General features: G+C 37.5%; 1 protein-coding gene across 1 annotated transcript in view; it reads right to left on the bottom strand.

Moving 5' to 3' along the window:
• Window positions 1-25,000, bottom strand: part of DOCK11 (dedicator of cytokinesis 11) — a 1,858,863-nt gene that overhangs the window by 1,165,027 nt on the left and 668,836 nt on the right. Inside the window, exon 24 of the mRNA XM_044057487.1 lies at window positions 2,694-2,812. Within this exon, the coding sequence (XP_043913422.1) occupies window positions 2,694-2,812 (119 nt within the window). The remainder of the gene's footprint in view (window positions 1-2,693; window positions 2,813-25,000) is intronic.

Here is a 25,000-nt window from a genome sequence, read left to right as displayed (position 1 = left end):
ATAGCCTGTCTTACTCTTTACAAGTTTCTCGCTGACTTTCAAAATTTAAATGCCAAATTGATAAGACTGGAGACAAATAAGCTTGGGCTCTTCGTCCAAGCTTGGCTTCCCAACAAGACTCATTTGGCTTATTCCTAACTCTTTGTTATTTGCGCACACAAGTGTAATCACAAATGAGTACAAGTGCTGGGATGTAAACAACATTCTGGCACACAAACACATACAAACAAGTGTTTGTAAAGAGGAGCAAGCTGCACCCCTACTTACATATAGCAACTCCAAGGACAAGCCTTAATGGAGAAAGGGGAATACCTGGTAAACTGGTAATTCCACTTCAAGGGAAAATGACATTTATTCACACGTTAGTGAATGCACAAATGAGTGACTATTACTAGTGTTTCATTCATAGTCAAGCCTGACAACCCAACCAAGATTTCAAGCTTTCTAACCACATTAAAAAGAGGTTCAGAACCTGCTATTACATTATACTGTAAGTTTGTAACATTGCATTGCTTATGTCATAACAAAGATGTTTTGAATGTAACCAAAAAAATCCAGAAAGCCAAATCTGTGTGCCAAAAGCTAAGAATAACAACCACACAGAAACGATGCTTACCCGGAAATTTTACACAGCAAGCTGAAAGCTTTCACCAGTAAATCACAGTCAGTAACATAGCTGTGTTACTGACTGCGATTTACTGCTGAAAACTTTCAGCATCATTTCTTGTATTGTTTTTGGTTTATGTTCTGAATATACCGTTTTATCCTTCATATTGTGCTAGAAAAGGCCTTTTGCACATAGAAAAGATCCCATACCTATAGCATTTGTACAAGCAGTAAGTCAGTTTGCAGCAATAATCTTTTACAGTCCTGGCAGACTAACAATTGAAAAGGAAGATGCTGACATTGCATTAATATAAAAATGGGTCAGCAGAAAGAAAAAAAAACTGGGTAATGAACAATCCAGATTAGTAAAATGATGACCATGCGAACAATCTTATCAGGTCAATGAACATCCATCACTGAGTATATACAGAGTACATGTCTAAATTTGGAACTATGTTAATTTCTTAGCTTCAACAAAAAGTAAGACTTCTTTTTTATTTGGTTCTTTATATATTTCAGCTTTACATTTATTACTTTGCCTTCTTTCTAAGTACTCAAGACATAATTCAAAGTGAAGTGGTATTAACATTACAATGAACAAAATAATTATGACACAATTTATTCACAATGTAAGACTCAGTAAAAAAAAAAAAAAAAAAAAAAAAAAAAAAAAAATTAGATTCATTCACTCCTACGGAGCTCAGGAAGTTTGCACTGTAATTTTCAAAGGGCGGAGCATAAGCCTTTTGACGGAATCATTTATGTCCTCACATTTCAAACAAATGTTCATATCTTTGGAACCATGGGGGTTATGAAAGAAGTATAAAAGGCAAACCCTTCAGCACAAACTATTTTATAGAGGTAATATTATTTAGGTTCTAGGTCTTAGAATTTTATAAGTCACAGTAAACACAGTAACTATTATATTTGCAATATTTTGTAAAGAACTTACAATATCTGAGCAACCACTCAAGTTATACACATACTGTCATCTAGCTGAGTGCATTCATAAGAGACTAAGTAATTCTGTCTGTGTTACTTGATTGTTGAGATATTTAGAAAAACATGAAAATTATATCTCTATAAATGAATATCATAACAACAACAGTTAATATCTCTTTATCTGCACTAGACAGAGGTCAAACATTAATGCAGTTCAGTTTGCCATGTGGAAGCTTTATGTTGAAATCTTTTAAAACCTTGTACATAGCATGGTTTTGAATTATGCAAATATGAACCACCAATATTTGACGCCTAGAAGCGTCAGTAGGAGTTAACTGCAGATGCACCCGGAGGTGTCACTCGGATGCAATGAGTTAATAAGACCAACATAAGGCAGAAACACATATCAAGCAAGTTCCAGAGAAAGCAAACAAAGCATGCAGTATTAACAATGAACCTTCCAAAAACCTGGAACATAACAACAAAGCATCCTAGGAAATCCAAACAATAACTGATGTAAAACGACTTTCAAATGCTGACAACTGGAAAGGCATAGCATAAATGTCCAGAACTAAACCAGTTTCACAAAACAATGTCCAAAAATGCTTTGGTGGTAACACGATGGCAAACAAGTCCTACAAAAAACAAAAGATCTCACAGCAGTCTTGGAAACACATTTTAAGGCAGTGACAAGTACAACTCTTAAAATACTACCACATATCTTCAGAAGGCAAGCCATCAAAGCTCAGTCAGTGGCACTTGTAAATACAGGATATTTACAAATTGAAAATTAATCATGAACGAAACAGGACTGAAATAACCAATCACAGGTAACACAGAAAAAAAAAACTCCAAACACCAAAGCACTCCTATAAGGTTGGTGTGAAGAGATTCTACTTTTTACAAGATGTAAATAGCCCAACAATTCAGCAAAAAATTTTTATATCAGTAATAAAATATAAAATGGTCAGTGTCCAAACACTGAAATAATATAGATGAAATATCCACACTTCATCCACAACCAGGCACCATCCACCATATTAGGACATATGCAACCATTCTCACCCTGAATAACTACAATGTTATAAACATGACTTTTTTTTTAAATAAATGAATTGCAAATGAAGAATTAAGACTTAGCTTACCTGAGACAGTTGATAGTAACATCTTCTTCTTTTGTCATTGTTGCAAGTATGTGAAACAGCTGTGCAAGGATTGTTGGCAGGAAGTGAATCATCACCTGTATCTCCACTCCATGTAGGCACTGACAAAATGATAAAAAATAAATAAATAATGTAAACATAATTGTCTGTAAAAATTTTAATCCATAAATTAGTAACTGTTACATATTATTACAAAAGCATTTTTAATAGAAAATGGTCATCAAGACAAGCCCTTGCAAGCAATTGTGTATGTCTCTTAAGAACAGCTAATTAAAAAGAAGACCTAAACCAGTTCTTCGGATGCACGGATTACTGCAGAGTAATAAACATACTACCAAACTCAAAAAAAACAACAGTTATATTATGGAAAATGTGTGTTTCAGTTTTAACACAATACATGGTACTAATGATCTTGTGATGTAAGCAACAAATATCAAGACAGCATGCTTGCATCAGTCGTGTTTTCTTTTCTTCTCTTCAGGGTGATTATCTGAATCTTGCTAAAGCAGAAAAATAGTAAGCAGTTTGCAGCATATTACAACTGTTTGATTTATGATAGGCCAAAGAAATATAAAATTATGCAAACTCTGTTTTCATCTGCAGTGCTTGCCTATCTCCCATGTGACAGCTCTTGAAATGTGGAGAAAAATGCTAGGTTAATAGAAGCTACCATAACTCAAATGTTCCCAGTCATTCAGCAGGACAATCATTATGAATAGACCATCTTGTCACAGAAGGTACTCAGGACTTGCTATCGGTCTCCTTCAGGTGTTGCATTCCTGCCTCAGCCACAACCTGTTGACATAGGGACATCCCTAAATTGGTGGTGATATGGGCCATTCCTCCTTCATGCTTTCCTCACTGAAGCAATATGAAACTAAAGATGGGGGGGGGGTCTCCACATCAAAACAGATGAAAAAAGACACAGAGATTACAGAATAACCATACAGTTTTGATAGGAGTGGAGAGAAAGGACAGATCTCCAACTGAATGAGAAACTGTTTAAAATCTGATACCTGTTTAATTAATTAGCATTCTTTATGGCAATTTCTATAATCTTTTTACTAACAATATGAAGTCCAATTACATCGCTTCCTAAAATGCTCGCTTAATTACAAACTGAATATTGTTTCAGCTAACATCAAATACATTCCTTTATCAGTGCTAAGTTTCTATTGCACATTCTTTCAACAAATGTTATAAGAGAGGAAGAAAACAATTAAGAAAAACAACAAGTAAATGTACAGTACCTGTACCATCATAATGCATGGTATTGTAAGTTATGATGCTGAGGGGAACAGAAAAGGGCCACTATAATCACAAATGAAGGGAAGGCAATGAGTCCATGTGATTACCACCACCAGACTCCTTGGCAGTCATGTTCCAGCAAAATATAGCCATACCATTTCCCAGGCTGTCTCAATACTACCAAGCATGGCAGCATGTTGTTCACCATTACTAAATGTTAAAAGGATATACAGCCAGTCTTGCATAATGAGAACCATGTTCATAGAACATATGCAGGTCCAAAGGTCATAGGGCATTAAAGCAAGTCCCTCCATCATCTTATACTACCCTAAAGGTTAAGGGTCTAAGTGTGAAAAAAAGTGAAAGCAATAGGGTAATATCATTGTGGTCCTGCAAATGTATCATGGATAGCACCCCGGGAAGAATATAATTGTAAGATTAAAAGTATTTTGTTAGCCATAAATATAGTGTCCTCTTTGCATAGACCTAGAAATGCAGCCGTATTAAAGGAGACATACATCTTCATTTTACATGCACATTCAACAGAAAGGAATGTTTCCGAAACCCTCAGTCAAGAATACTGATAAGAATAAAATGTGCTAACAGTATGTACAGTATATTGAGTGCAAACAGATCTTGTTTAAATGGCACGAGGCTTGGGAACCAAGGTTAAAGCGGTGGGTAAAATTTACAGGGTTTTGGTATTATTAGGAGATACTTCAGACACAGTTAGTTAGTTTGGACTGATATGCAGAAAGTCATTGCAATGGAGTTCTCATAAGTGTGATACAGGCACTCAAGACACACAGTAGTCAGGTCAAATATCCAGCATTTCAGAATATTATTTATATTATTCAGGAGGAAAGGAGTATAAGTGCAGATGCTATGGTCATAATTATCAGCACTGTTATTAGAGACAGTAAGATTTGACATTCTGAGTACCAAAATTACCAACAGTATAATGAGTGCAGACGCTACAGACATTAAGATTTGATTCTGATATTGTTGACGTCTACCTCCACTGTATGTAATATAACATTCTTAACCAAACTACTGTGTATGCAGACTTTTATTCGGAAAGGTACAAGAAGATGTGTCACAAAGGAGAGACTGGCATCTGTTCAGCACACTTCTGGGTAATTAAAAGATAATGGCATTTCATCCCAGTCTCATTCTCATTCCTTCCATTTATTTACAGTTTATTCCAACAATCTACAGTCTTATCAATTCTTACATTATTTAAGACAACCCACCGACATGTCCAAAATGTCAAAGGCAAGTACTGTTCCACCCACCCAGTAGCAAGATGTCCTAAGGTCTTCCACTGTCGTCTTACTAGGATTAGACAAACGTTCTTAACGACATTCCAGAACAACATTCCAGAGGATATTTTTTCACCACAGAGACCTCACTAGCTTCCAGACAGTCTTCCCATTATTCCTGTGGGAAGGCAAAACCTACCCACCCTTCCCATTTCCTTATCTGGACAAAGTTGGAGCTTCTAGAGTCCATTTGCAGACTCTCATTATTCCTAACAAGGTGTCAAATCTCCACTCTTATTAAAACTAAAAAATTAATCCGTTCACTGGTTTGGTTCTCAGTCTCCACACATAAGATTTGATAAGAATGAGGCAACAGTATGTGCCTGAACTAAACAGAGGCAGTTTCACTGAGCATGAACAAGGCACTTTAGCCTTTATTTTAAAGACAGCTTCCAAATTTAAGGGTAGAACTGAGACTCCACTTTGCTACATTTCCCTTTAACCCCTTGACAGCATCTGAGGAACCACTCTGTATGCCTTTCTAAAGCCAATAGCAGTGTCATTGTGGGAGACCTTCCACACATCTGTCATAGCCACAGGTCTGTTTGGAGTTTTGCATGTCTTCTCTCTGTCTGCGTGTTTTTTTCTCAGGGTACTCCAGTTCCCTCCAATCTTCCCAAAACATGGTAATTGACTAGTTATACTAAACTGTTCTTGTACCTCGTATACTGACCCTTGCTCTCGTAGCCTTGCTCATGTCTTAAAATCATACAGGAAGGACCCGTTAATTCATCCAGTGAACAAATAAATACCATTTTAAAACATCTTTATTTTTTAAAAAAATAGCCTATACATGTTGCCTTCTATGAAACAGTTAGATGGCAGAATCGGCTGACTACATTTCAGTGTAGCATTTTAGAGTCTAAGAAGGACTGAACCCTATAAGATCACTACCTAGGTTAATTAGTTACTTGTACAACAATGCATTTCAATCTCTTTGCTAAGAAACACGGGGGGGGGGGGCTCAGAATCTAACAACACAACTGTTTCTTATTCACTGTAATCACAACTACGCAGGTAAAAGCTGCACTCTCTAAAGCCAAAAACACAACATCCATGGGACAGGACAAGATCCCAGGCTGCGTTTTACACGAACTTCAGAACGAACTGGCTTCCCCACCTAAGTACTATGTTCATTCACAGCCTCACGTCAGGCTTTGTGCCCAGTGAATGGTGCACAGCAACGGTTATCCCACTCCACAAAGGAGGAGCCACCACTGATCCCGGGAACTATCGTCCTATTAGCCTGACAAGCCTGGTCTGTAAGGCTATGGAATGTATCATCATGGAACTCATAAACAAAGACATTGGTAACCTCCAAACTCTGGACCCCATCCAGTTTGGGTTTGTGAAAGACAGATCATGCCTTCTGAACTTGCTCGTCTTCTTTGAGGCAGTCACCAAAGCTGTAGATGAGGGTAAGGTGGTTCACACAGCCTATCTTGACCTCGCCAAGGCTTTCAACACCATCCCCCAATCTGGAATTATAGCTAAACTCACTAAACTAGGTATAAATCCCTACGTCACAAGATGGGTTTCCAAATGGCTCACTGACAGAACCCACACTGTAAAAGTTGCAGACTCCAAATCTGACTTCAAACCAGTGATTTTAAACAGTTTCTCATTCAGTTGGAGATCTGTCCTTTCTCTCCACTCCTATCAAAACTGTATGGTTATTCTGTAATCTCTGTGTCTTTTTTCATCTGTTTTGATGTGGAGACCCCCCCCCCATCTTTAGTTTCATATTGCTTCAGTGAGGAAAGTATGAAGGAGGAATGGCCCATATCACCACCAATTTAGGGATGTCCCTATGCCAACAGGTTGTGGCTGAAGCAGGAATGCAACACCTGAAGGAGACCGATAGCAAGTCCTGAGTACCTTCTGTGACAAGATGGTCTATTCATAATGATTGTCCTGCTGAATGACTGGGAAGATTTGAGCTATGGTAGCTTCTATTAACCTAGCATTTTTCTCCACATTTCAAGTACCACAGGGTTTAGTCCTGGGATCTCTCCTGTTTGGTATCTACTTCTCTGAAGTACAGGCTAACACAGAAGGCCTTTGGCTAATTAAGTTCGCAGATGACTGCAAACTAGGAGCCATAGTCGAGTCCCCAAATGATGTGGACATCCTACAGAAGGGCCTCACTGAGACAGATGCCTGGTGTCAGAGCCATGGCCTCAAGCTCAAAAAGTGCATTATCATCCCCTTTGGTAAAAACTCTGTACCCACGAACTACCACATAGGCGGCAATCTACTTAATGCCGAACGTGTAATAAGAGACCTTGGGACCCAGGTGGACAGTAGTCTCTCCTTTGATAAGCACATCACCACAGTAATCAGGAAATCCTTCTACATGGCACACCTCATCACAAAAGTGTTCTCATTCAGGAAAAAAAGAGGTCATTGTTCCCCTCTACTCAACACTCATTAGATCCCTTATAGAGTACAATGCCCCCTTTGGAATGTACCTCACAAGACATCTGCAGCAGCTGGAAAGGCCACAGAAGTACCTCACAACGAGGATTACTGGCTTCAAACAGATGCCCTACAGTGACTGTCTCAAAAAACTCCAGCTTTACTCCGTAGCATATCGCCTACTCCAAGGTGATTTCTGCCTAACATATAAAGCTATGTCAAACCCAGAACTGTTGGACATGCTACACCTAAAGAAATCCCAATCCCTCTGAGCTACATGCTCTAGGGACCTAAACCTTGTCACCACAATAAACAGGACATGCTGGAGTGATAGAGTCCTGTCCCAGAGACTTCCCATACTCTGGAACAAGCTACCCATCTATCTCAACCAAAGTTCCTCATTAGCACTCTTCAAGAAAAATCTTGATGAGTGGATGGGAAATAGGAAATACACCCCGGGGATCACTTCTGTGGCTCTGCTCGACAGGGGTACAGAAAAATAGCTTTCTTGGGTGGCATAAGCTAGGGAACCTTGTTGGCTAGGCTTACTTCGGCCCTTGGGCCGACAGCCTAGTACCTACCTATGAACCATATGTAAGCACACAATCCAGCACTTTTAATATATCAGGCTGCATTAGAGAGGGTAAAAAACATGCCACTGGTACAGAAATGAACTCTGTATTCATCGAAACAAATGGATAACCTAAATATTATCTTTCATTACAAACAGAGGTTCAGTAAACTTATTAAACTGATGGGAGGGGTAGATAGGATATTGCTGTTTAGTACCCTGACCACCACTTCTAACCCAATGTTTCCTTGCGCTATCATGAATTATGCCCTAGATTCTCAATATAAACTTTATGGAGTTTATATGCCCAACAGAAGAAATGCAAAAATGGAAATATATCTTAGCAGAAAGGCCCACTGTATCATGATGAATGCACTCTTTCCATCAAAATAATCAAAGCAATATAGAACCTTTGCATGACTACCCAATGTTTCCTTAAAAGGGACCTTAATAACATTAGTATTTACCTCAAGTGTTGTGTTTCTACTCCCACTACCTCAAGTATTGTCTATCTTCTCTTATTGTCTGACCGCATTTGATTTTGGGCTGGATCCATTTGTCTAAAGTTTGGATATTTCCATTATTTATTGATGGATTGATGTATATATGTATGTATTTATTTATTTTGCTCTTATGTTACAGTTTGTTTTATTTTAATTTTTGTTTTCTTTCATTTTTTTTTATCTTTCTAGTGTGTTAAATGTTCTTGGCTGGGTCAGTTAGAAAATAATTCCTTTTCCATTCACTAACTAAAAAGGAATACAACCTAGCTAATTAGTGGGTAGAACTGAGAAGTAGGATTTATTATTTAGCTGTAAGTATGTAGCATTAATATTTAGCTGGAGTGCTATGCCACTACTCCTATTGTCTGACTACATTGGATTTGCAATTGGCTTTATTTAAGGTTTTAGACGTTTCCACTATTGTCTTTTTTTATTATTTTTGTTCTTATATTACAGTTTGTTTTATTTAAAAGTTTATATTAGTTTTTTTTTATTTTTAGAGTGTTAAAATTTCTTTATTAGGGTCAGTAAGAAAAAATTCCTTTTCCATTCACTGAATGAAAATGAATCCAATTCAGCTAGTTAGGGGAAGGAGCTATAAAATAGGATTTAATATTTAGCTGCAAGTATTTAACTGCATCGTTATTTAACTGAAGTGCTGTCCTCTTGTTTGAGGGCATTTGATTTTTGCCACTTACCCTCCTCATTTCTACTGTGCTTTTAAACTTGTTGGCTTTTAAGCTGCTCCCCCTACCATAAATCCTTTCTTTGGGCACTCATACCGGTATCATGTCATCTATACATTTTGCTGAGCACTGAGACATCGTGTAAATAGGCCCTGCCCTTTGAATTTTAAAGCTCAAGTTATCTTCTGTTGCATATCATCTCACTCGCTCAGTACACACTGCAAATTCCAGGGTATCAATCCTTTTTTTATCTTACTTTTAACATTTTTAACTAGTTAGGCAATCACTGTTGGGCATCAGAACTGCTTCTCAGGCATCAATTTGGGATTATTGTTTCTGTTCTGCTCCTGATGCGAGAAGGAATGGTGGGGCATTACTTCCTAACATTCCTAGAAACTTCTAATGACTGGAAAGCCTGAAAACTGCTTCTTAGGAGCCAGCTTGGGTGTAGCACTACGGCTTTGCTCCTGGTGAGAGAAGGAACAGATGGGCACTGTTTTCTAATGGCTTCTGATTGGCTAATACATATGGGGCTTCACTAAGTGGTCTGGTTGCAGTTTTATTGAGAACCTCTTTAGAGCCTTGGTGGACTTGGCTTTCTGTTGTGTACAACTGCTGGGGGTTCTACCCAAGGTATCTTACTAGGAGAAGACAACAGCAAGTGTACTGAACTTCAAAACATTTGGGTTAATACTATTTCTGAGGAAGCAGCTTGGGGCTAGTGCTTCTCTTTTGCTTCTGGTGGCAAAAAGTTTAGTTTAGACAGTCTTGACTGAAGTCTATATTCTTACAGCACCCAAGGTAATCAGTTGTAAACTCCTCTTGTGTCATTTTTGCGCAATGAAACAGAGGAAAGAGCATGAAACACAATCTATCATGACAACTAGAATCACTATTTAACTATAGTCTCCATTGGGCCAAGTGAATGGAGGAGTGCAACTGTCATCCCCTCTGCACAATGGTAGGCCATCCACAAATCCCAGTAACCAGAGCTGGATCCAGCACTAGGCGACCTAGGCAGTTACCTACGGCCCGATGGCTAGGGGTGGGTGACCACTGGCCAGTGAGCTTCAGCATACTTATGACTTAATAAAAAGATATGTAAACATTTCTTTAGCATCTTCACCTTTAAGAAGACACATGCACTTGCCATCCATTGTGTGTCTGTAGTACGATGCATGCACTAATGCAGATACAATGTAAACATGTTCTGTGTTCCGCTTGAGAGAAACATGCAGAATTTTACTTGCAGCCATTTCAGTTTAAAGGCGTGTGTGTGTAAAATGCCCTCATTAAGGATGGCAAGCTAACCAGTTAACTTACACAGCCTCAAACCCTGTAACTTAGTTACAGGGGAGACAAGATTGAATCCTCTACACCATCTACCATACTGCTAAAGGAACTGTGAGTTTCAGTGCTTTTTCAAGGAACTGTGAATTTCAGTGTATTTTTAAGGAATTTCGAGTTTCAAGGAAAGAGAAATTTACAGCTGCTCATGCAAAGTCTGTTTCCAAAGTGCAACTGCTTTGTTTATCAAATGGCAGTCAGTGTTTGTGCTGTAAAATTTGAAAGCAGTGCTAGTGTTAGTAGCACAACAGGTAGCATACTTGCCTTTGTGCAGAAGGTGTGGGTTATACTATCATACCATCTGGATGGATTGCTGATAGTGTGGGGCACTTTTTGTTTTTGATGGTGGTGTTTGATGAGATGACTAGTAACTATGAACGCATTGCCAGTTTTCCAGTGATTACCTATTGCAATATTACCAGATTACCAACCTTTTGCTTTTTTAATGCAACGTAGGTAATTAATTTTTCAAGGGCAGCAGGCACTGAATTTGTAGATGAAACACTAAAATGTAAAGCTGTTTGCCAGTAGCAACCTCTTCATTAGTTACAGATTTCTTTAATTTAGAATTATTCATATAACTTTTACTTTTGCAGAGACTGTGCATATTGACTAATACTGCTAGACTGTAATGACAGAAGTCTGAGTGGCCTTTTACGGTTGAAATACTCTGAAATGGGTAGTTTTCTCATCAGTTATTACGTACTGTTTCATTGTTTATTGGAAAAATGTTCAAAACTAAATTTAAAAGACATTCTAAGAAGTACTGGTGTATTTCTACAAGAAATAGAACTGAATACAATTTAACAATCAGGATGGCGAATCAAAAAACACATGTATGTATGCATGGTCCTAAAAATGTGTGCAAGGGGCTTATGGTTTGAAAACAGCCCAAAGGTAAACCCAAACTGCAAATGACCAGATGCATTTTCTTTGAATGTGGATTCCAATGCCATTTCAATGAATGTGATTTTCAAGGGCAGAAAAGTTTACTGTTCGTGCCAAGTCTGTTTTTATTGTGAGAATATATTGTTTGTTGAACAAATGGCTGGCAGTGCTTGCACTATAAAATTTGAAATAAAACTTTTAGATTAAATCCAAATGTCAGTAATCATTGCAGAAGAAAACAGTAAACACACTGACAGGTTTGAACAGTGTTTATAGTAACTGGAGAGAAACAGCCAAGTAATGGGACACTGGAATGGCTGCATGGGTGGGGCAGGGGTCTGCTGTGGGGGGGCTGATACATCACCCTCCCTAGGGCCCCATTTGACCATGTTGAGGCTCTGATGTTATCTACAGACCCAGAAATCTGGCAAGTCTTGTATTCAAAGCCATGAAAAGAATTATCCCTAAAACCCTATGCACAAACTCCTTCAGATGGGGCAAATTCAACCTCCAAAGAGATCAGCTCATGGAAAAGCCATAGCTACAAAAGTCTATGACTGGATACTGAGGATGAAGACATATCTATGAAACATTATCTGCATACACATCACAAAGGAAATACTACCCTAATCTGGTAGATGCCTGCTATGTTGCATCAGTAAAACAAGCTTGGTCTAGGGGACCTAACCTAAAACTCATCTGCTAGTGTAAACCCTTTATCAGGCCTGTCCAGCACCTACCCATTCCAAGAGATGTGGATGAGTACCTAGGAACAGAAACAAGATGACGTCAGCAGTCAGAATAATATGAATAAATACTATTGTCTTAATCAACGTTGGTAAAGAATATTTTTTCTGTCTAAAATGTTGACATGTTACCTCGAATCTATCAGAAAAGAACCTTGGCAAATGCTATTTTCAAAAAAACAAATAACATCTTTTTTTGCAGGGAGGCAACCCCCCTTGCACCCCTCATGTGGGTTGCTGCACATCCCATGCCCTCTGCTAATTAAATATGCTAACTCTGAGATATGGGGGTGAGGGAATATTCCTGTACCCGAGGATTGTCGAACTAGTACATCTGTCAACCACCTGCATATATTGACCAAATGCGATCAAGTAAACAAATACACACACACACACACACACACACACACACACACACACACACACACACACACGTTTTTTATTTTGAAGTCCTAATTCCCTGGTGATCATAAAGTCTCCATTTGCTCAATGCACCTGTTTATTCCTTTCAGAGGTGAAAGCTCTGAGGCTCATTCATTCATGAGGGTTTATATAGTGGTAAAGGTGTTGAACTTACAGCATGGTTATGCTTATAAAGGCACCTTGAGGTCATTAGCCTAGTAATCATCTATGACCCTATGATGTTATGCCTCCCTGTGCATGAGGCATGAGTGCTGGTTGTGGTGTTCCCATGCTACTGATGGAGTCAGGGGGGTTTACTTAATCATTAGCTGGCTTCCACTGTGCACACCCAGTGACATGCACTAGGGTATGATGTGCAATGGGTTATAGCAAGGACATGTCATTCTCTTTCATGACTGTGTAAACCTTCGGCAGTCCATCAAAGCAAGTGCTCTTGTGCAGAGTCTCTGGCTTATACTAGAAAGTCTGACCTGTAGGCTGCACGCTGTACATGTGCATCCTCAGCCATCCCTCTGGCAGAGGCAAGCATGCATTGCATCATCATTTCTCTCCAGAACACTTCATTAGCTGCTCTACTGCTCAGACCACTAATCCAACCCAGGTCATTTGGTCCATGGTCAGTCAGAGCTTTTTCCTTCTTCACCATGGAGCTGGTGACATAAACAATAAGCAAACCCACCAAATGGGTGATAGCAACACAGACGCTAGTGTGACATGATCACATGAACAGTACTTGACAATGTTGTAAACCTTCCTTCCTCTATTAACCTGCTTGCTATATTTCATACTAAATTAAGAGATTCAAAAAAGATGACACTCCAAGTCACCTTCCCAAGGGACATAACAGCTGGCCCCATCTACATACAGCCCCCCAAGGGGAACCAACTTCAGAAACTCCCCCATCTGAAAAATGAGTGTGCAAGAACAAGGTAATGCGAGTGTGTAAAAACAGTAATTCTCTAGTCGGAAGGTGTTAACTCTGGATTAGTTGGTTACTAATCCAGGTAACTCTCTACGTAGCCTAGTGTACTTATTAGTGAATAACACACCCTCAGTATTCAATGAGACAGTTCTATAGTTCTCAGCCATAGCACAAAACCCCCTACCTTCCCTTTTGAAAACACTGACCATTATCAAACCTGTTTCACTACCATATTCCACACCAGTATAGGGACATGGCCCATAAAACACTAATATCTCTCCATATTTAATGCTACAGAAAAACAATTAAATGGTAAACTTTAAAGACAGAAGTGCCATTTCTCAGCCCAATAGTCTAGCCATAAAGTACATGGCATACGTTAACTGTGGCAGTGTAAGCAGAGAAGCGACTTTAAGCAGGTGATATGACAGTTCCTTGACAGAACTATATAACCCTGAAAATGAGATTCTTCTATCTGAACTACAGCCCTGTAATACAGGAGAACAATATGGTTGAGAAAGGCATAGTATAGGTAGGTCAGATTATGAGCCATCAAAATCCCTATAGTCAGCTCATACCATATAGAGCACATAAAGAAAAATAAAAAAAGAAACATAACATATATTACCACTTTATTCAGTATAGCACAATGGCAAATTCTCATCTGTGGCATGCTGTACTACCCAAGATATGGTGAGCTCCTCAGCCACCCCTCAGCTAAACTAATATAAATCTCTGCAGATTGAAGGCATATTCAAACATTGTTCAACATGATATGCAGCTCAAAAAGCAAATAAAAAGCATTAATTTAATGTAATCACATAACTAAAGTACTCACAACAAAACAGTTATGCAGTGTAACTTTACTTCCAGAAACTCAAAATTCCACACAGCATAAGCTAATAACAGTACATATGTGCCCATTTAGTATTTAAGCAAGTATATGGCAAATAGTCGCCTCACAGTTTCAGGATGGCTCTACACTTTCAGTGAGACTTCTGCTTACAGAGTAGAGCTTGTTTTTACTCATTGATTTAGAAGGCCTTAAAATTTTAACCGACAGAAAAAAATCAAATAAGTGACAGAATCTAAGTGAGACCAGTGAGCATTTACTGGCAGGGTCAATGTCCTTAGATAATTTCTGTTCGAGTTTAATATAGTAGAAATGAAACTAAAACAAATGGAACAAAGGCACTAAAAGGGATACAGTCTTAGCTATAGGTTATACTGGAGTGTATAGTTGTGACAACCTTTGTCAGCATGCAAGAACAATTACTGCAGTAAATATGGCTGCATAGAAAGCTTTGAGGCTAAAGAAACTATGACTGTAAAATAAGTCAAAGGATTAAGTATCCTTAGTATTGGCAGCTAAGATGCATGACAATGATGCAGTATATTTAAACTCACACTAGGTAGTTACACAATTCTGGCATTAGGAAATACCAGTAAGCACAGATGTTTAAGCCATTTTAAAAAATAATTTAATGAGATTTCCCGTGAGATAACTGAATACTAAAATAGATTCTGCAAAGAAAAATAAGACATTACTATAGAGACTACATAGCCTTGGAAATTCAAATCAAAAATACCCTCCTGTAAGCAACTTTTACTTGGAAGGAATAATTTTACCCTCTCTCGCACACAGATAATAGAGTAAAAATGCAGATGAAGAATGCAAACGTTTAACCTTTGGCAGCAAAGGTCTGCAAGCATGATGTAATGTAGTGAACGTTTGCATTTCAAGGCAATACACACCCAGTAAATGCTAACTAAACTGCAAAGCACGTTTACAGGGAAAGTTGCTGGAGAATACTTACCCACAAACTGAAAACATCCACCCCAGAGAACAACAGCTGGAGTAGTGGATTTGATAGAAGTAGTTTGAGAAAAATCAATGCATGGTGGTGCTAAAAGTAGAAATGCTACTCTCCTCTCAAACTTGTGGAAGCATTTGAATAATTAGAGGCAGGCAGTGTTATTATGGTTTGTGTTGTCACCTCAAATCAAGAGGTTCACTGGTTCAATTCTCGGCTGGGGTGCCTTCTGTGCGGAGTCTGCATGACCTCCCTGCATTCGTGTGGGTTTAATCAAGGTGCTCTGGTTTCCTCCCACATTACAAAGACATGCATCTGGGGCATTTCTCCCAGAGCCTCTGTTGAAAACTGGCTCATTCCAAGTCAGACTTTCCCTGTAAACAAATGTTAAATAAATAAAATAAACATTGTACCTAATGTAACCAAATAAGCCAACATCACCAGCTACCTCATCTCCTCCTGTACATTTATAATTATCACTCCAATGCCCCTCAACTGAGTAAGGAAAGCATCAGCCCAATATATATGAAAGAAATAAATTAAGTCATTATAGAATCTGTAAGTGCAAGAACTGATTAAAGTATCCCCTAAAATCAAGAAAGAGCAGCTGTGGGGCATTTCCAAAGATCACAGACAAAGCAACTTTGTCACTTTTTCCATTATTTATTTTATTTATCCTATGTTGACCAGGTTACTCCCACTAGGCTTGTGGCTTCTTTTCAGGGGAGACTTAAGGTGATATTTATACTAATATGGGGAAATTAGACCAGGGCATCAGGGAACCACCCCTACTTGTCATTGTTGCCAGTGGAACCCATTTTGGAGGACCACTTCCTGTTGCTGTTCCAGGCACAGAATCATCTCAATACCGGAAGATTGCCAAATTCCAGTAATAACGGCCACACAGGTACAAAACGCACTCTCTAAAGCCAAGAATACAGCATCCATGGCACCAGATGACATCCCGGGCTGTGTACTACATGAACTACAATATGAACTGGCACCTCACCTAAGTGTCATGTTTAATCATAGCTTCACCTCAGGTTTCGTGCCCACTGAGTGGCGCAGAGCTACAGTTATCCCAATCCATAAGGGGGGATCCACCTTGGATCCCGGAAACTACCGTCCCATCAGTCTGACAAGCCTTATCTGCAAGGCCATGGAGCATATTATCATGGAACTTATAAACAAAGACATTGGCAACCTTCAAACACTGGACCCCACCCAGTTTGGGTTTGTGAAGGGCCGATCTTGTCTCCTGAACCTGATTGACTTCTTTGAATCAGTCTCCAGAGCCATGGACAAGGGTAAGGTGGTCCACACAGCCTATCTAGACCTTGCCAAGGCCTTTGACACCATCCCCCACTCTGGAATCATAGATAAACTTACTAAGTTGGGTATTAATCCCTGTGTCACCCAATGGGTTGCTAAATGGCTTACTGATAGAACCCACACTGTAAAAGTAGCCGACTCCAAATCCAGCTCCAGACAAGTGACAAGTGGAGTACCTCAGGGTTCAGTCCTGGGGCCACTCTTGTTTGGTATCTACTTCTCTGAAGTACAGGCCAACACTAAGGGACTCTGGCTAACAAAGTTTGCAGATGACTGCAAACTGGGAGCCATTATTGAATCCCCAAATTATGTGGATACTCTACAAAAGGGCCTTACAGAAACAGATACTTGGTGCCAGAGCCATGGGCTCAAGCTCAATGCCAAGAAATGTATTGTTATCCCCTTTGGGAAAAAACATGTACCTGTGAATTACCACATAGGTGGCAGCACACTAAACACCAAAAGTGTGATAAGAGACTTAGGGACACAGGTGGACAGTGGTCTCACCTTCGATAACCACATCGCCACAACAGTCAGGAAATCCTTCTATGTGGCACACCTCATCACGAAGGGCTTTTCATCCAGAAAAAAGGAGGTCATTGTCCCACTGTACTCATCCCTCAGTAGACCCATTATAGAATACAACGCCCCATTTGGTATGTACCTCTCAAGACATCTGCAACAACTGGAAAGGCCTCAGAAATACCTCACTAAAAGAATCACAGGCCTAAAGCAGATGCCCTACGCTGACCGCCTTAAAAAACTCCAGCTATACTCTGTCGCATATCGTCTACTCAGAGGCGATCTCTGCTTAACATACAAGGCCATGTCAAACCCAGAGCTGTTGGACATGCTATACTTAAAGAAATCCCAATCCCTCAGAGCTACACGCTCCAGGGATCTAAACCTTGTCTTCACAATAAACAAGACATGCTGGAAGGATAGGTTCCTGACCCAGAGACTCCTCAGACTCTGGAACAGATTGCCCATACATGTCAAGCAGAGTGCCTCTTTGGACCTCTTTAAGAGGAACCTTGACGATTGGATGGGAGAAAGGAAATTCACCCCAGGGATCATGTCAGTTGCCCTGCTAGACAGCGGTCCAGGAAAGTAAATAATGTGGGAAGAAATAGCCAGGGAATTATGGCTAGGCTTGTATAGGCCCTGGGGTTGATAGCCTAGTACCAACCTATGAACCTATGGAGAAACAGGGAGGCAGATCAAGGGAGAAGCAGATGATGGAATGATAAAAGAAATGGAGGAGAAACCACACATCAAGACCAGAAAATGTATGCAGGATTCTGACGAAAATTTTCAAAGAAATCTGTTTGATGGAGATGAGTCAGCAAATGATGGATGTATAATTACAGCCCTCCAGTCAGGGGGTTGCAGGATGACTTATTTAAAGAAATGGTGGTGCAGAGTGAAACAGAAAATGAAGGAGATGTTTCCCTGGGGGACATTATGGAGAAAATAGAAAAGAAGGATGCAGAGACAATCCTGAAGAAGAGTGGTGAGATGGAAAAAAAAAACATGCAAAGAAAGTAAAAGATGGCAAAAGTGGAGTAGCCAAAAAGAAGATAGAAGAAAATAAAAAATGAAAGTATGTGGCAAGGATTCAAAGTAAAGAAGACCAAGAAATGAGGTATGACGTGTGGACAATTTAGTAATTCCTTTGGGTGTAAAAGCACATGTGGTTAGAGCATTTATTCTTAGTAACAAAGAGAGATCTTATGGCATTATATTGGAGACTGTTTTTTCAATGGAAATTTTCTTGAAGAATATGAAAAAAATGACTGTAATCCATGGAATTTCCATGCAATAAAAGCATTTAACAGGGAAACAAAAAAAGAACATTCAGGTGCAATTTCGAACAGAGGAGAAGGAGACACTTTGAAAACTTTATGTAAAGACGTACTGGACAAGTGGCTGGGATTGTAATATTGTATGAAAAATAGAAAGAAAAAGGATGACAAATGTGAACAACCCAAAACATTTTTTATCTGAAAAAGAACATTTGAAAAGTAACTGTGACAAGGAAAAATTTTATATTTATGGGGAAATGGGACATGATGTAAAATGTGGATTGAAATGTCATAATGTAACAATACTGGACATTTATGAATGGATTACAAAAACAAAAATAGCAGTAAGGAAATAATAAAGAGACGAAAATGAACAAACAGAAGAAATTTTAGGCATAGTAGAAAAAGAGGAAAACATAGATGAGAAAAAAATAAAGAGGACATAGAATAAGATTCTGAAATAAGTGATGAAGACAAATTTGGAGGCATTAAAGGAAAAAAAATAATTCTGTTGGTAAAAGAGGAAAAGAAGAAAAAGAAAATTTAAAGGGATAAGTACAAAAGAAAAAAGTTAATGACTGAGGATTGTTATAATGGTTAAAGTGCCTGACTCACAGGCACAAGGTACAGTGTTTGATTATGGCCTTTGGGAGGGAAACTGGCTAGACTTAGAATGGCTAATTAAGAAAGCTGGTCTAGAAATTAGCTGTGAACTTATAAAACGATGAATCAAAGGAAAATGAAAATTTTACACTACTTTCAATAAACGTGAATAACATTAAAGCATAGTAAGAAAAATAGGGATTTTGGAGTGGTGTAATACATGTTATACAGATGTAATTATATTACAAGACACCAAGATTTTTAACAAATGAAGAAAAATTACATATAGAGAAACTATGGGGAGGAAAGGATCTGGAATATGGGAAATAAGAGGTGCACTGGAATAGCCATATTGTACAGAAATACAGTAAAAATATTAGCTGCAACTTTTACCAAAAACAGGAAGATTGACTATTGCAGATATAAAGTAAAAAGAACAAGTATACAGAATTATAAAATTACATGCTTATAGTAATTGGAAAGAAAGGAACAGCTCATTTCATCAGATTTTAGACTATGTAGTGATAAATACGAATATTATAACAACAGGAGACATTAATTGTGATTTAACAGCCAACCATAAAAAGAAAGGAAATTATATAAGAAAAATGTTAGAAGTAAGATGTGGCAAGTTAAAACTTTGAGACAAAAATCCATGTACTTTAAAAAGGGGTACGCATAAAACTGAAACAGATTACTTTTTAGTATCAGATGGTTTGGTTATAGCAGAAAAGGATCTAGTGGAATCAGGATTTTCTGATCATCTTGCAACATGACTAGAGATAAAGGAAAACAAGGAATATATTAAAAAATAAGCAAAGGAATAAAAAGGATAAACAAGAAAGCATGGAATTAAGAAGGAAAGAGATATGATAAAGTTATGGAAAGTCATATTACTATGAGAACATTTTATAAAAATTGGTCTGAATGATGGATGATATTTAAGGAACAATATCATTTGTTTAATATTAAGTGAGAAAAGTACAGAAAGAAAAATATAAAAGAACATATAACAATGTGTTAGATGATTTACAGCATGATAAAAAGTATTTTTGCAAACAAATTATATGAATGAAATCAAGAAAAAATACAAGATGTCTTGTGTAAGTAAAGATATTTTTACAAGGAAAGAGTATCAGTACTGAGTTACTTAAGATTTTGCAAAGTAAGATGGTAGTGTAATGAGAGAAATAAAAAAAATGTACAAACAGAAATACAAAGAACTCAGGAAAAGATTGTGAATAGTCTAGTGCAATCTATAAAAGAAATGTTTAAAAAAAAAGGGTAGTAAAAACATGGAAAGTAAAGAGTTAACAGAAAAAGTGAATGAAGAGTTAGAAAATGAGATTTCTTTGAATGAACTAGATAAAGTATTATGACAGGTGCATATAGATTTGGCTGTTGGACAGGATGGAACAGGGCATGGAATGTATAAAAAATTAAGGGATTGGCAAAAAATATTTCTTAAAGATTTTGAACAAATGGTTAAATTGAGGTTTTATGTATACGGAATTATGTAGTAGAGTACTTAAATTCATATGGAAGAGGGAAGACAGAAGGTGATTAAAAAAAACTGGAGACCAATAGTATTAAATATATATAATAATGGTTATAAGACCCTTATGAAAATAATCATATCTCTCAACCTGGAAACATCAAAAATCTGGACAAAGGCTCATAAAGAGTAGGTACAACTGGCCAAAAACCGAGATGCTAATTACCATAAAATTTGCATGCACAGTCATGTGACCCCGCCCACTCTGATGGAATCGTGAGATACCAACATTTAGATTGAGGTCACTAAATAATAATAAATAATGGCAAACATTTGAACTTCAGACTTCATATCCCTCAGAAAATACATGTCTAGAATATCCAAGTTCTCAAATATATTGGTGTAAGCAGTTTTTCAAATGCTCCAAATCAGATATTTCTTGCCAAAATACATTATTTCATAGCACAAGAGTTGAGAGGTAAGGTAGGGTAATACACAAGAGATGAGATACTTTCAGCTAAGCAAGGATACCTCAGCTTTTTTGCAGTCACAATACTGGTAACATAAAGCTGGTGTCAGCTGGCAAACTGTTTATACATCAGTCCTTATAGCACCAGGTAATGCACTTCTTCAACGCAAATGAGCCACACAAACTGAACCACAAAGTTAAATTGAATAAATCTGAATCAAAGTTTTGACAGAGTTCTTCTGTGCAGCTTTATATTTTCTTACTAAATGCAAAACAAAGTCATGAAATTAATTAAGCCTGAAAATGATTTTTTTTAATTTAAACTGCAAGGTAAAGATGTAACCAAAGGGGCACTCCACAACATCAGTACCATTTTCAACCATGGGGAGACTACTGCCTTTGTACTGATGTGATTTTTATAGAATGTGCTAACAAATTTGCAATAAACAAATAAATGTTTGGCTGTAATATGAGATCTAGCCACTACTCTGGCTGAAGTCAGAGTCGTTGTGATATCCCATTTCCTACTGGTCCACAGCCACTTTACTTTTTAATACACTACACCAATACCAGCCTATTACAATTTTTCAATACCTTCCCATATACAGTCTTGTTTACCAAGCAACTAGCCACCACGAAGCACAAAAAACTTTAATTCTCAAGATGTGGACATTCAGGAAGGACACTTCACCACACAAAAAAATAAATTTACAATAATCTTAGCAGTATACTCTTTAGCAAAAGATAGCAAAACGACTCTTCTTTTTAGTCTTGACCTCTTGGCTGGATTCAAACCTGAGAACTATCAGACTGGTACGGTCCCAGCTAATTTTAAGTTGCTTACCTGTCAGCAGAAGGAAAAAACAGCCCTGTGCAGCCACTACATTGACCATTTTCAGCTTGCCCATTCCACCAGTGCCAACCTGATGAGCTCATACCCAGGTGCTTCTTTCGAAGATCAACGGGGGTGATCCTCATCTCTTGAGTGGCAGGAGTGCTACATCTAAACTTCAGTGCAGGTTGGTCTGCCAGGGTCTCTGACTTACAGTTCTAGCAGAACATAAAATATATCCAAATGAGTTCTGCAACATGAGCGAGAACAAGCCGTTCTCTCTTACAGGCAGTTAGGTCTGGGGTCAGGCACAGTGTCATGACGCACGCCCATGCATGTTGATGACATTGCAAGATATGCTGGTGATATGAGAAGACATCAGCATTGTCACAAAAATTGTAAATAAATGAAAAAAATCATGATTTGAAGGGGCCGCTCGGGAATTCATAGCACCCCATTATTTTAGCCTCAAAACTTGAAAATTCTGAGGACTTTGGTATGGTTGAGAGGTATGAAAATAATACAAAAGGGATTTAAAACTAAAATGGAAAATATTATGGAAGATAGTATATATAGTATAAAGCGGAAGGGCTGCCAAGAATTATTAATGGTTGTTAGAGAAATTGTTGATGATACTATGAATAAAAAAGATGAAGCAAAAATCATGATAGAAGACCTTAATAAGGCATTTGACACAAAAGGACATGAAATCTTATGGGTAATAATGAAAGAATATAATTTAAGTGAGAATGTCTGGAAATTATTTATATCAGAGTATAGTAATAATAAAGTAAAAATACTTGTAAATGGATAGCTAAGCCGGTAGATACATATGAAGATGTAAGACAGTGACGGAAGACAGGGACGTCCAATGAGTTGTATACTCTTTGTATTGGTCATGAATGTGATAGTATGTGAAGTAAATTACAAACTGAAGGAGGTGGGATATAAAACACCTGACTGGTTAAGAATTTCATATGCAGATGACATTATAATAATTGCAAAAACAAAATTTGGATAAAAGAAGCAATGATTTGCACAAATGAGCATCCAAATGTGACATAATAGCTTTAAGTGCAGAAAAAAGTAAAGGTTTATATGATGTAGTAAAGATAGGGGGTACATATTTTACAATGCATGAAATTTCTGTTAGGTATATAATTATAATTTTGAAATAAAGATATAAGTAGAATTCAATAGGAAGTAATAAAACAGACCTGCCTTTTCTGGAGAACATATAAATTATCATTCAGAAAAAAAAGCTTATTTGTTAAATTCAGTACTGGTGGAAAACCGCATGCTTAGCAAGTGCATTTACATTGCCAACAGTATTTGAAAAATAATTATTGCAGATACATTTTTCATTTACATGGGGTTTAGATTAAACCCAGTAAAAAGAGGTGTTTGTATGTAAATAAAGAATAAGACAGTTTAGGGTTAATTAATCCAGTGGTATATGCTGCTTCGTTAAATTTGTAGAAAGTGTTAAAGTGGCTAAATGAAAAAGATGAGATATTAGTAGCAAGACTGTGAATATAAGTATGATAAATTTGGGGGTATGGTAAAAAGAGTAAATGAGAAAAAGTATATAAATGAAGCAATAAAATGTTACAAAGAAAAAATATTTTTGTGGAAAATAAAATGTTATGATATAGAAAAAGATAGAAAAGTATGGCATAAGAATGTAATGATTTAACATTAGTATGTAAAACCATGGGAAAATCTAGCAGATGACAAAATATAAAACTTTACAAATAAGAGGCAAATGGTATAATCAAAAAGTAGAATGTCAAGATTTTTTGTGGAGACTGTTAATAGATAAACTGCCAGTAAAAAGAAACACACCATATAAAAGAAAAGTGATAGACTATGTTTACATTGTCAAGAAGAAGAAACTACAGACAGAACATGTGTATTTTGAAATGTAAAAGAGTAAAAAAGTTATCAGGAAAACAATGTAAAGAAGATTTGTTATAAAGGAAGTGGATAAAATAAACATGTATATGATTAAATATGGATATTATATGAATAAAAGATTAGATAAGTTATTTCATGTTGTATGGGTTAGATGGAATGAAAGAATAAATTAACTTATGTTTACTGGTAAATGCAACAATATTAAGTAAAATCAGATGGTGGTTATGGAAAAAGGAGTGGGGGTCTAATAGGGATAAAAATTTAACATGATTGTAAAGGAAATTATGAATATGTGTAAACAGAGTTGTAAAGGAAATTATGAATATGTGTAAACAGATTTGTATATCTATATATTTGTACATTTATGAATATTTATAAATATGTAAATATTTTCTTAAGAGTCCTTTTTGTAAATATAAAAAGACCCCTAATCTTTTTGAAAGGTGCTGTAGGATCTTTTGCAAGCACTTGGGCTACCACCAGCTTAAGTAGATAGATCATCAGTTTAACTACTAATCTGAAAGCTGACACACTATGGAGTGCAACACTCCCTTCTGCTTCACCGTATTGTCAGCAATATAACTGCCTGTATGGGAATAGTACACTCAGCCTTCTGCAGCACATGTAGAGCCCTTATTAGCTTACCCATGTAAGTCTCTGTCAAACAGACCATACATTCAAGGTTTGTAGACTGCTTCAGATTTTTTTGAAGGAATCTAGCAATGTAGGGAATGACCATTCATCAGTACAATCTTATAATAAGGTACATAAGTGCATAAACAAAAAGAAGTGAGCAGCAATGACCACAACTGAGTATCACCGTTTATTATAAAATGATAAAACAATAAAAATTCAGCATGAAGTTTTCAACAAAACGATGAGCGCTTTTGGGCTGTGCCCTTCATCAGATAAAATACCCTTCCCAATCCATTCCCCCAACCGTAAGTC

This window comes from Protopterus annectens, chromosome 15.part0 (assembly GCF_019279795.1).
Source record: "Protopterus annectens isolate FY-2018-M chromosome 15.part0, PAN1.0, whole genome shotgun sequence".
Taxonomy (NCBI): domain Eukaryota; kingdom Metazoa; phylum Chordata; order Ceratodontiformes; family Protopteridae; genus Protopterus; species Protopterus annectens.
Note: the sequence above shows the minus strand (reverse complement) of the source record. Positions and strands in the feature narration are given on the sequence as shown.